We start from the raw sequence: 10,631 nt of genomic DNA, 5'->3' as shown, positions 1-10,631 counted from the left end.
ACACATACACACACATACACAAGGGATTTTAATCACAAGTAAAATAGCCTTTTATAAGAAGTTTATAAAACAATTATGAAGCCCTTCCTCCCATGCCCACCAGCAACCACATCCCAGTGCTCTTGATTTCTACAGTTTCTATCAGTTAAAAGGTACATTAAAGTCCATAAGCTATCTTGAAAAGGTGGGTTTTAAGAGCCGTTTTGTATTGTGAGATGGAGTTGAGAACAAGGATGTGTGAGGGGAGTGAGTTTCACAGTTTGGGTGCTACACAGGGAAAGGCCTTTGCTTCAATGATCTCCTCTGTGATGATCTTCAAACACTCAAACTTTAAAATCTTTAGTCAATAAATTCTCAGCATGGTCAAAGTGGATATTAAAGTCCCCCATTAGGATAATGCTAGAAGACATTGCACTAAATGTGGTTAAAAGAGTAGAAAGTTTGTGAATAAAAACATTTGATGGTTTTGGTGATCTGTAATTAATAGCAATAACAGTGGGCCTGTGTCCATTGAGTTTAATAGCCAATATTTCCAAGGAGGACTGCTCAGGAATAGAGCACATACCCTCGCCATACCCCCCCCCCCTTCAGTTTTATCTTTGAGTTCATACAGTATATTTTTCACTGTGTCACATTTTTTCACTGCAATGGACATAAATAGTGTCAACTTATCCTAATTGGAACACATAAGCAGACATCCTAGGTATCAAAGGCATAAAAAGATTTCACAGCATCCTGGACAATGTAATGGCTTAATTATTGTAATGTCAGTCCAATTTGCGTTTCTTTGCTTTTCCTTCTGTGTTATCATCATCCTCATCTTCCTCTTCCTCATCACTGTCTGCCTCCTCCTCTTCTTGCTCTTCCTCATCATTGTCTGCCTCCTCCTCTTCTTGCTCTTCATCACTGTCTGCCTCCTCCTCTTCATCATCTTCCTCCTCCTCTCCCACATCCATGTGCTCATCCTCCTCTTCCTTAATCTTATCCTCATCCTCTTCCTCATAACTGTCCACATGCAGATCACTTTCCCAAGCATGGTTGCCCAAGTCTGGTCTAAAGGTCATGTCCTCAGCATACTGCTTCACTAGTTTTGTGTTCTCGGCTAAAAAGGATTCCCACACATGTTGATGTTTGTCCTTTGTTTGTCTGAGAATAGACACCAGAACGGGCAGTAAAGGGAGTCCATATTCAAGGATGCTGCCTATTGGTTTTGTTGTTTTGTACACATACCCTCCTGTGTGCATGCCTATTACATTGCAGCGCTCATCAAAGACAGGGGATCCAGATGCTCCATAGAAAAAGCAGCTGTTGTACTCAATTTGAGAGCCATCAAGGTCTTGTTTCGTGTTAAAGTATGTGTCTTTAATGACTTGACAAAAATCAGAATTTTCTTTTGCATGTTTCTTGGCTGCCTGTTGTTGGTTTTCACGCTCAATAATGAGACACGTTTCCATTTTTTTAACACCGGAGTCTGGGTGACCTATGATGCAGACTCCCCCTCTCACTGGTGGAGCAGAAGTGGTGAAGAAGTGGTGGAGGCAATGCTTCAGGAGACTTCTTTAGCTCCAACAGAGCAAAGTCCACACTTTGTTGCGGGGTATACACATATTCATATGCTATAGGCCTTCTCTTCAATGCAAAATGCTTTTTGTTTTCTGGGCCTAAATCTTCAAAACTGAATGACACACTTAGATTGTTTAAAAGGTTTTCTTTGTTTTGATCTGTGATGACGTGTGCATTAGTGAGAATGAATCTGCCAAAGAGTAGAAACCCTGTTCCTAATGCTTGATTATTGTAATAGACCTGGCAGATAGAGGCACTTCGTTCCATGAGCATTTTTAAAGTTTTTATCTCAGAGAAACCCTGAGTTTCCTTTGAAAATTCCTCTCTGAGGAGCTCTCGCACTTGTTCAGCACTCTTAATACCCTCACGAGCTTTAAGCTGCTGTACCAAACTGTCAAATTGATCACGTAGAATCTTTAAAATCTCCCCAGTGTTTGGTATTTTTCCCAGAATTTCCACTTTCTTTGTACGCTTTGACTTTGAAGTGGTGGTCATCTCCTTTTTGCCAGAGGCCAATAAGGCCTTTCCTGAGGACTGACCATCTGAGATGTTTGAATGTGGACATGAATCAGCCGTATCCGCTTCTGATTTTGATTGAGATTGATCATCGAGGTCATCCACCATTTCCAGACTATCAGGCATAACATCAGGGCTGTTAAGAACAATTCTGTATAGTTTATGATCTTCCAGTTCACTCACAGGGTTTGTCATGAGTGTGGTTGTCTTCCCATCTGCTTCATCTTGAAGAGCAAAGTCCTTCTTAAATAACTTCTTGGCAAAACGTCCATCTCCTCGCAGAGCATTCTTTACAGTTTTCCCTTTGACTGCAACAACACACACATGATTCACTGTATTATGGAGATTCCTGTTTTTCATTATAGCATGTTTTATGTTTATACCACCTGTTGTGTGGACAACGAAGATGGCCAGGTCTTCATGTTTTTCCAAACATAGAGTTTGTTCACGTTTTTTTTCTTCTTCCACAAATGTTGTTTTGATGAAGGATATTTCAAGTTCCTCGTCATCTTCAAGTAGACAACAGGGGAAATCTACACTTATAGCTGCTCTGTATGCCTTTTGTCTCCTGATAATTACATCCTTTGCAGATTTGTTCTTTCTGGCCTTTTGGAAGACAGAGTTGGTCAACAATGCATCCAACACTTTTGAATGATTGTTAGTGCTCAGACTATATTTTTGTTTGTCATATAAGACAAACAGTTTTTTTTTTAAATGTTTCTGTTGGGGAGAAAATATAAAAAAAAATGTTTTAATTAGTTTTAAGATCATTTTGAAATGAATAGAATCCGACATGGTCAGGTTTTCAAAAATAATTGAAAGGATGACAGAAGACTTACACTTTCTGCCATGCTCGATGATCTGGATGAGCTCTGTATAGGTCAGTTCTGTAAAATGAATCAGAAAAAAGCAGCAGTTAGCCTTTTCTTTGTCCAAAGCTTATAAAGCTTTGTGAACTGAATAACACAAAATTAAAATGGTAATAATGATATTCCTCTGAATACTGGAAACATTTTCTGAATGTCTCATTTGTAATGCTGATATGTCCACAACTGCCTGTCTACCTCCTTTAAAGAATTGCAAAAGCCAGTTTCAACTCAGCAACTCATATAGGGCTAGAGGTGATACTTCTAGATATTTTTTGTCTAACACTTTTGTTGGAGCTACATTAGTTTACTCTCAGTAGTGGTAATTTTGTTAGTTAATTTGTTTATTATTATGATTTTGCTCACATTAGTGTTATATTTTGGTGATATTCTTTTGGTCATTATTTGTTTAGTTAATTGTTTTGATTTATATGTTTAGTCTTTATTTTGGTTAGTTTACTACAATATTTGGTTTAGACACCTGGGGGCAGTGTAAGTAAATAAGAGGGCACATATAATAATGAAAAAATAAGAGCAGCAAATTTTTGGTTGAAATTGTGCATAGACAGTCAATAAAATACTAGTGCAAAGTCAGGCCAATAAAAGGCTTGGGTAGTTCTGTTTGACCTAAGTAAGAAAGAAAGTGGCATAGTGGTGCAAGTTATGTAAGAGCAGCAGAAGTGTTGTGTTTTCAGGACAACAACAACAAGTTGTAAAGTGTGCAAGTGGAGTAGTGCAGGCGGCCATTGTGGGTCCAATGTCCAGGATGTTATGTAGCTGAGGGTGGAGGGGGGAGAGAGTTCAGCATCCTTACAGCTTGGTGTATGAAGCTGTTGGTGAGTCTGGTAGTGCGGGAGCGCAGGCTTCTGTACCTCTTCCCAGAGGGCAGTAGATCAAACAGATTGTGAGCGGGGTGACTTGCATCACTCACAATTTTGGTCGCCTTGCGGGTGAGGTGGGTGGTGTAAATGTCCTTCAGGGAGGGGAGTGAAGCACCAATAATCCTTCCAGCTGTGTTCACTATGCGCTGCAGGGCTTTCCTGTTGTATTCAGTGCAGCTTCCGCCCCACACAGCGATACAGCTGGAGAGGATGCTCTCAATGGTACCTCGGTAGAATGTGGTCATGATGGCTGGTGGAGCACTTGCGCGCCTGAGTTTCCGCAGGAAGTACAGGCGGCGCTGAGCTCTCTTCGCCAGTGATGCAGTGTTGGTGGTCCAGGAGAGGTCTTCACTGATGTGCACCCCCAGGAATTTGGTGCTGCTCGCTCTCTCCACCACAGCACCGTCGATGGTCAGTGGCAGGTGTTGGGTGTGACCTCTCCGGAAGTCAACAACAATCTCTTTGGTCTTGCTGACGTTCAGCAGGAGGTTGTTGTCCCTGCACCACGTGGTCAGATGGTCGACCTCCAACCTGTATTGAGTCTCGTCGCCCTTGGTGATGAGACCCACCAGAGTTGTGTCGTCAGCAAATTTTACTATGTGATTGTTGCTGTAGGTTGCAGTGCAGTCATGCGTCAGCAGGGTGAAGAGCAGCGGACTGAGCACGCAGCCTTGGGGGGCCCCCGTGCTCAGTGTGATGCTGTTTGAGGTATTGTTGCCAACACGTACTACTTGGGGCCTCTGACAGAGGAAGTCCAGTAGCCAGTTGCAGAGGTAGGTACTGAGTCCCAGTTTGTCAAGTTTGCAGATGAGTTGTTGTGGTATTATGGTGTTGAATGCAGAACTGAAGTCTATAAACAGCAATCTCACATATGAGTCTCTTTTTTCCAGGTGGGTGAGGGCTGGGTGGAGGGCAGAGCAGATTGCATCCTCTGTAGACCGCTTGGCTCGGTATGCAAACTGGAAGGGGTCCAGGGTGGGGGGGAGAATGGATTTGATATGTGACATGACAAGCCGCTCAAAGCACTTCATGATGATGGGTGTCAGTGCCACAGGGCGGTAGTCATTGAAGCAGGATGGAGCAGTTTTCTTCGGCACAGGTATGATGGTTTTGATCCTGTGAGGGAAATTTGGTCTCTGCATTTATCCCAATCCGTGAATAAGTGAAACACACACAGCACACAGTGTACACACAGTGAGGTGAAGCACACACTAATCCCGGCGCAGTGAGCTGCCTGCATCAACAGCGGCGCTCGGTGAGCAGTGAGGTGCCTTGTTCAAGGGCACTTCAGCCGCGCCTACTGGTCGGGGTTCGAACCGGCAACCCTCCGGTTACAGGTCCAAAGTGCTAACCAGTAGGCCACGGCTGCCCCAAAAGGTGAATACAGGTAGGAAGTAGGAGGGGGCCTGTATGCACCTTGGTGGTGGGCACATGTTTTTTTACCAACACGAGAGATGCTGTACTGTTTGCTCAGCTGGAACAAGTAAACCAGCCACAAAACCTGAATCCAGCCTGGAATTTGATTTTATTTTTTGCCTGCGTACATCACCTGCCCAGGGTGCCAGAAGTTGTCGTTTGAATGTTTGATTTAATTTGAATTTCTTCATCAGAACATCCTCCGTGTAGCCTGGGAGAACTACACTAACCTGTTTGCAATACATTCTTCATCAGAACATCCTTCATGTAGCCTGGGAGAACTACACAAACCTGTTTGCAATTGAGACTTGAGAAGTAGGCTGGTGTTAACCAGGTTTTCCTCCATGATCATTGTGAAATTGGAATAAAATTAGACAATCATCTGACACTCACCACATAGGTAGAACTTTAGCATACATCATTAACCGTGATCCAATGATGGCACATACATTTGCTCTCCCCAAATCCTCTCTTGCCCTGAAGGCTATATGCAAATGAATTTGTCCTTTTTAATGTATTGTAATGTAATGTATATTTGGTCACCTAAAGGGTTTATGACATTCAAATATTTTTCTTCTGTGTGTGTGCTCCAGTTAAGAGTTCAGTCTAACATGTTGTGGGTGCACCTTTTAGTTGCCTAGATATTAATTTAACTTGAAAGAGGCAGGACTCAGATATGCTTTGATATTAAATTTTAAGCCTGTGGTGACTGGTGCAACACCATTTCAGTGCCGAGGCATGTCCAAACATGGGGCAGGTTGACACACTGATTTTGGGGTTGGTTGGCACATACATTCCCTATGGCTACTTTGTGACAAACTGTGTATTGTACACATAAAAACATCATGAATCTTTATTTTAACGTTATTCTGATTACATTTGACAACATTTGAAGTAAAAAAATCGGTAGGGACCAAATTCTTTTTGACAATGGGTCCTATACACACAGGAAAGACATCAGCAAAGCCTTACAGGCAGTGAGAAAGATGAGCACTTCAAACAAAATCAAAGGGCTACTGCAAAGGGCTATAACATAAATGTTCACCAACCCCGAATACATGTGAGAACCAAACCCGTGCCTGGCGCAGGTTGGCACAAGTGCACAACACCACTTTAAACTCAAAACAAGGGATAATTTGTTGACACTGAATGTACATATTTTTTAGCTGAGATCTACGACGGAGTATTAGGGCCACACATGAAGGAAAAAATATTTGTGCCATGACTAGATTAAACTCGACATGTCGACTTTAAAGTCACCATGTCAACATTAAACTCGACATTTCGAGAATAAAGTTGAAATGTAATATCGACTTTTAATCTCGACGTATCGACTTTAATGTCGCCACGTCGACATTAAACTCAACATTTCGAGAATAAAGTTGAAATATCATGTCTACTTTAATCTCGACGTGTCGACATTCAACTCAACATTTTGAGAATAAAGTTAGTTTGGAGAGAGAACGACCGCTCGGGACGATTGTAAGGGAGGACGAATGAAACAATGCAACAAGTGCAACAATGATTCAGAGTGTTTGAGTGCAACAATGATTAGACATAGGCCTATATCATGTGGACAAAAAATAGAACATATTAACCTACGTTGCTCAGCCAAATACTTTGCTGTTAGGTCCTTATCACGGAGTTACAGGCGATAAATGCGATGGTCAAAAGTAGCCTAAACGTCATAGCAGTTTATTTATTTATTGTAGGCCTATTATATAAAGTGTTGTTTTTCATCTAAAGGTTCAACTTCATGCTTATGCACTAGAGGCATACTAGGCGCTCTCCTCAATCCTAGACTTTCACGTTGCTTGTTTGTAATGGATGCAAAACAGCCTATTGCTGAATGTCTATGGAGGGACGAATGAAGCTGTCCTCCCGACCACCCCATGTAGGCTAGTAGCCTACATGCACACATATGCACACAAAGTGCATAAATAAAGTGCATGCACACATATTCTCTCACGGGATCAAAATAGTATATATGCTTAGGCTATACCTGTGTTTCTAGCCTCCTATACGTATTGCAGGTGAGATATGGAAAAGCAGTTTTAGAAAAATGAGTTTTGCCATGTTATCCTGGAGAGTGACGGCCTGTGGGTCATGAAGGGCAGTTATTTGGATGTGCAGTGGCCTTAACCACGTAAAACAGAGTGAAATAACATTTTGTATAGAAACATTAGATCATTGGATACATATAGTTTTCTAGATATTTAGCCTAAACGGCATAGGGCATGGTATTTCCATAGCACTTCAGAGACAGCACTTCACGATGACGGCAATGAGTAGTTAACAGACAAGACGCAATCTATCTGAAATAACACCTATTTGAAGCCCATTTTTCTTTTATGTAACATATTGTGTATTAGTGTAGGCTACATAGCTTAAACTGTGTAGGCTATGTTTAAACAGTAGGGCCTATTGCGAGTTTAATGTCGACTTTAAAGTCGACACGTCGAGATTAAAGTCGACATTACATTTCAACTTTATTCTCGAAATGTCGAGTTTAATGTCGACATGTCGACTTTAAAGTCAACATGTCGAGTTTAATCTCGCCATGGCAAAAATATATTTTTTTCTTCATGTGTGGCCCTAATACTCCGTCGTAGAGATCCCAAGCTTTCAGTTAATCAAACTTTGAAAGTTTTAAAGCATGGTAAGACGGTGAAATAGTGAAAAGTGACCAAACCAGCCCCTGTCTCACCTATGGACAATGACTTCACATGAAGTTGAAAGTGAAACAGCACTATCGGCTCTGATATCCAAACAAGGAGAAAATGACTTTGCATTTAGCCTTATGAGATGATTTGGGGAGAACAAATGTATGTGCCATTATTCCCTGATGACTACCTAAATTATTGATTTGTATATGTTATAGTTGTAAGTTGACTCAAATTTACAAACAAGAAAATCACGGAACCTCCTGGACCTTGTTTATTAAGATAAACCATAGTGTAGTAAAAGGTTATTAGAAATGGAAATCATGTCCCCAGTTAAAGGGCCAGCAGTGTTTTAATTAATTTACCTGCCACATTTCTTAGACATTCTAATAGTACAAGTTGTTACTTACAGCGAACAATCTGGATAAGATGAGGTTTCCACACAGCTTCAAAAGCCACTCAGCAGTTCTTGCTCCTTCTCAGACAGATGGCTTCTGGAAAGATCCACGATATCACATCACCACAGATTTTTTTTTTTTTTTTTATGAAGTCAGCACAAGTGTATGGACAATGACTTCACATGAAGTTGAAACTGAAATAGCACTATCAGTAACCTTAAATATCCAAATGAGGTGAAAATTAATTTGCATATAGCCTTCAGGGCAAGAGAGCATTTGGGGAGAGCAAATGTATGTGCCATTATTCCCTGATTATTAGCCTACCTAAATTATTGTTTTTTTATAGGTTATAGTTGTAAGTTGACTCAAATTTACAAATAAGAAAATCATGGGACTTCCTAAACCTTGTTTATTAAGATAAAGCATGGTGCAGAAAAAGGTTTTTTGAAATGGAAATCATATCCCCACTTAAAGGGCCAGCAGTGTTCTAATTCATTTATCTGCCACGTTTTTTAGACATTCTAATAGTACTTACAGCGAACTTACTTATAGTTACTTACAGCGAACGATCTCGATAAGGTGAGGTTCCACACAGCTTCAAAACCCACTCGGCATTCTTGTGCTCCTTGTCGGACAGATGGCTTCTGGAATGATCCACAATATCACATCACCAAAGATTTGTTGTTTAGTCTCCACCTGTGTAATTGAATGGACCGCCTCTTGATGCCCATTTCCTTCTGGCTCCTAAATCTATTGCGAGCAACATTACTGCCACCTAGCCTACTGGAAAATCTTTCAAACATTTGACAGTATATGACCATAACAGAAACATCTTCACTTTGTTCTGTAGTTCAGTTGGATGTTGGTCAGGTCATCCCATTTAACTTTTCAGATATCCAGGTAACACAAATGTAAAATATGTTTCTTTAACAAATTATTAGACAAATATCCTGTCCTCGTTTACCTTTCAATGGTGAAGCCAAGTTAATTTGCATATAGCCTTATATGTCAGTCAGGGCAAGAGAAGCCATCCTTCCCTGCCTAAATTATTGATTTGTATAGGTTATAGTTGTAAAGTAAAGCATGGTGCAGAAATAGGTTAGTGTAAATGTAAATCATGTCCCCACATAAAGGGCCAACAGTATTATGATTCGTTTACCCACCACGTTTCTCTGCTTGACGGACAGAACATGTTTCACATAATACATTTCTGTGTCCACAGGCTGTCTGTGCCTTTCAGACGCCATGAAGAAGAGCCATGTCCATTTGTGAGAATTTGGCTCAGACATGCACTGAGGGTCCATAAATTGTGTTTCTGATATGTCATGTGTACATGTCCCACCAAAGACTTATTGAGTTTAAGGGCAAAAGCACTAAGCTTACTGCATCTGCTCTAGCAGATCCACGATATCCACAAAACAATATTTGGCTCATATTGTAGAGCACCCATGCTTTATAACATGATATCAACAGAAACAGAACCTCGCTGAACATTTCAGATAGAAGGGTTGGCAACTGCATATTGCTCTTTTTAGCCTACTGATTCCCCTCCCCCTTCTCTCAGTTCCGGGTGGAGTTATCTATTGTGCCGGTCGGTGGGGGCGCTGGTGACGGGAGGTGCGAGCTACACCGCATCTGTGTGAGGACCAAAGAGGCAAAGGCTGCGGCTACTTCCTTGTTGCCCTTCCTTGTATGGTTATAGTTTGCATAACAGTGGGTTTGGCGAAATGTGATCCTTCGTGTAAACTTTCCTTTAAAGGAGCCATATGTAAGATTGTGGCCAAAACTGGTACTGCAATCACTTTCAAATTACTGTAGAGCGTTGTATCCCCTCCCCCTCCCCCCTGACTCGAGGTTGCCAAACCGGAATGCTGAAACACTGACTTTGTGATTAGTAGATAGGTGGAGGGTGGCGCATCAGGCCAAAACACAACATGACATGACAAAACACAACATCAACATCAGTTGAGGGCTGCAATTTCACTTTTTAAATGACAATATCCTGGCAGGACTACTGCTATCAGTGATATAAGTATTTGAAATGAACATGATTTCTTAATGTCTAGTGACATATCAGGGCCATTTTATGATTAATTGAAATACATTTCTTACATACGGTTCCTTTAACTTAGTAGTATTAATTGTGTGTCATTATTGACTTGACTGCTGTGATGTGCTGGTTATTTTTTACAGTCTATGGTTTGTTCCAGTACTTTAAATCACTATAAGATTATGGCTGTTCTGCTTTTTTCACAATAGAGTGATCATGTGTGTGACTTGTACACAAGCGTGTGAAATTGCTGTAATAGGTCTAGCTGTGTTAAAGCA

The 10,631-nt window shown here is 41.1% G+C and overlaps 1 protein-coding gene across 1 annotated transcript; it reads right to left on the bottom strand.

Moving 5' to 3' along the window:
• Positions 1–15: 15 nt before the first annotated feature.
• Positions 16–8,981, bottom strand: LOC121697869 (serine protease FAM111A-like). Its single transcript, XM_042079656.1, has 6 exons — positions 8,864–8,981; positions 8,316–8,399; positions 2,919–2,966; positions 1,525–2,685; positions 775–1,493; positions 16–566 (listed from the first exon to the last, which is right to left on the bottom strand). Exons 3-6 carry the CDS (start codon positions 2,928–2,930, stop codon positions 425–427), a joined length of 2,034 nt encoding a protein of 677 aa, XP_041935590.1. The 5' UTR covers positions 2,931–2,966; positions 8,316–8,399; positions 8,864–8,981; the 3' UTR covers positions 16–424.
• Between the last annotated feature and the right edge of the window lie 1,650 nt (positions 8,982–10,631).

Source organism: Alosa sapidissima, chromosome 22, assembly GCF_018492685.1.
Source record: "Alosa sapidissima isolate fAloSap1 chromosome 22, fAloSap1.pri, whole genome shotgun sequence".
In the NCBI taxonomy this organism is placed as follows: Eukaryota; Metazoa; Chordata; class Actinopteri; order Clupeiformes; family Clupeidae; genus Alosa; species Alosa sapidissima.
The sequence above is the reverse complement of the archived record's forward strand: the minus strand, read 5'-3'. Positions and strand labels throughout refer to the sequence as shown.

Bases quoted from the DNA above. Each gene is read 5' to 3' on its own strand.
- LOC121697869 (XM_042079656.1), bottom strand. The intron at 1,494-1,524 runs CACCACTTCTGC...GTGAGAGGGGGA, and splicing joins CATTGCCTCCACCACTTCTT to GTCTGCATCATAGGTCACCC. The intron at 567-774 runs GGACTGACATTA...GGGTATGGCGAG, and splicing joins AAAGCAAAGAAACGCAAATT to GGTATGTGCTCTATTCCTGA.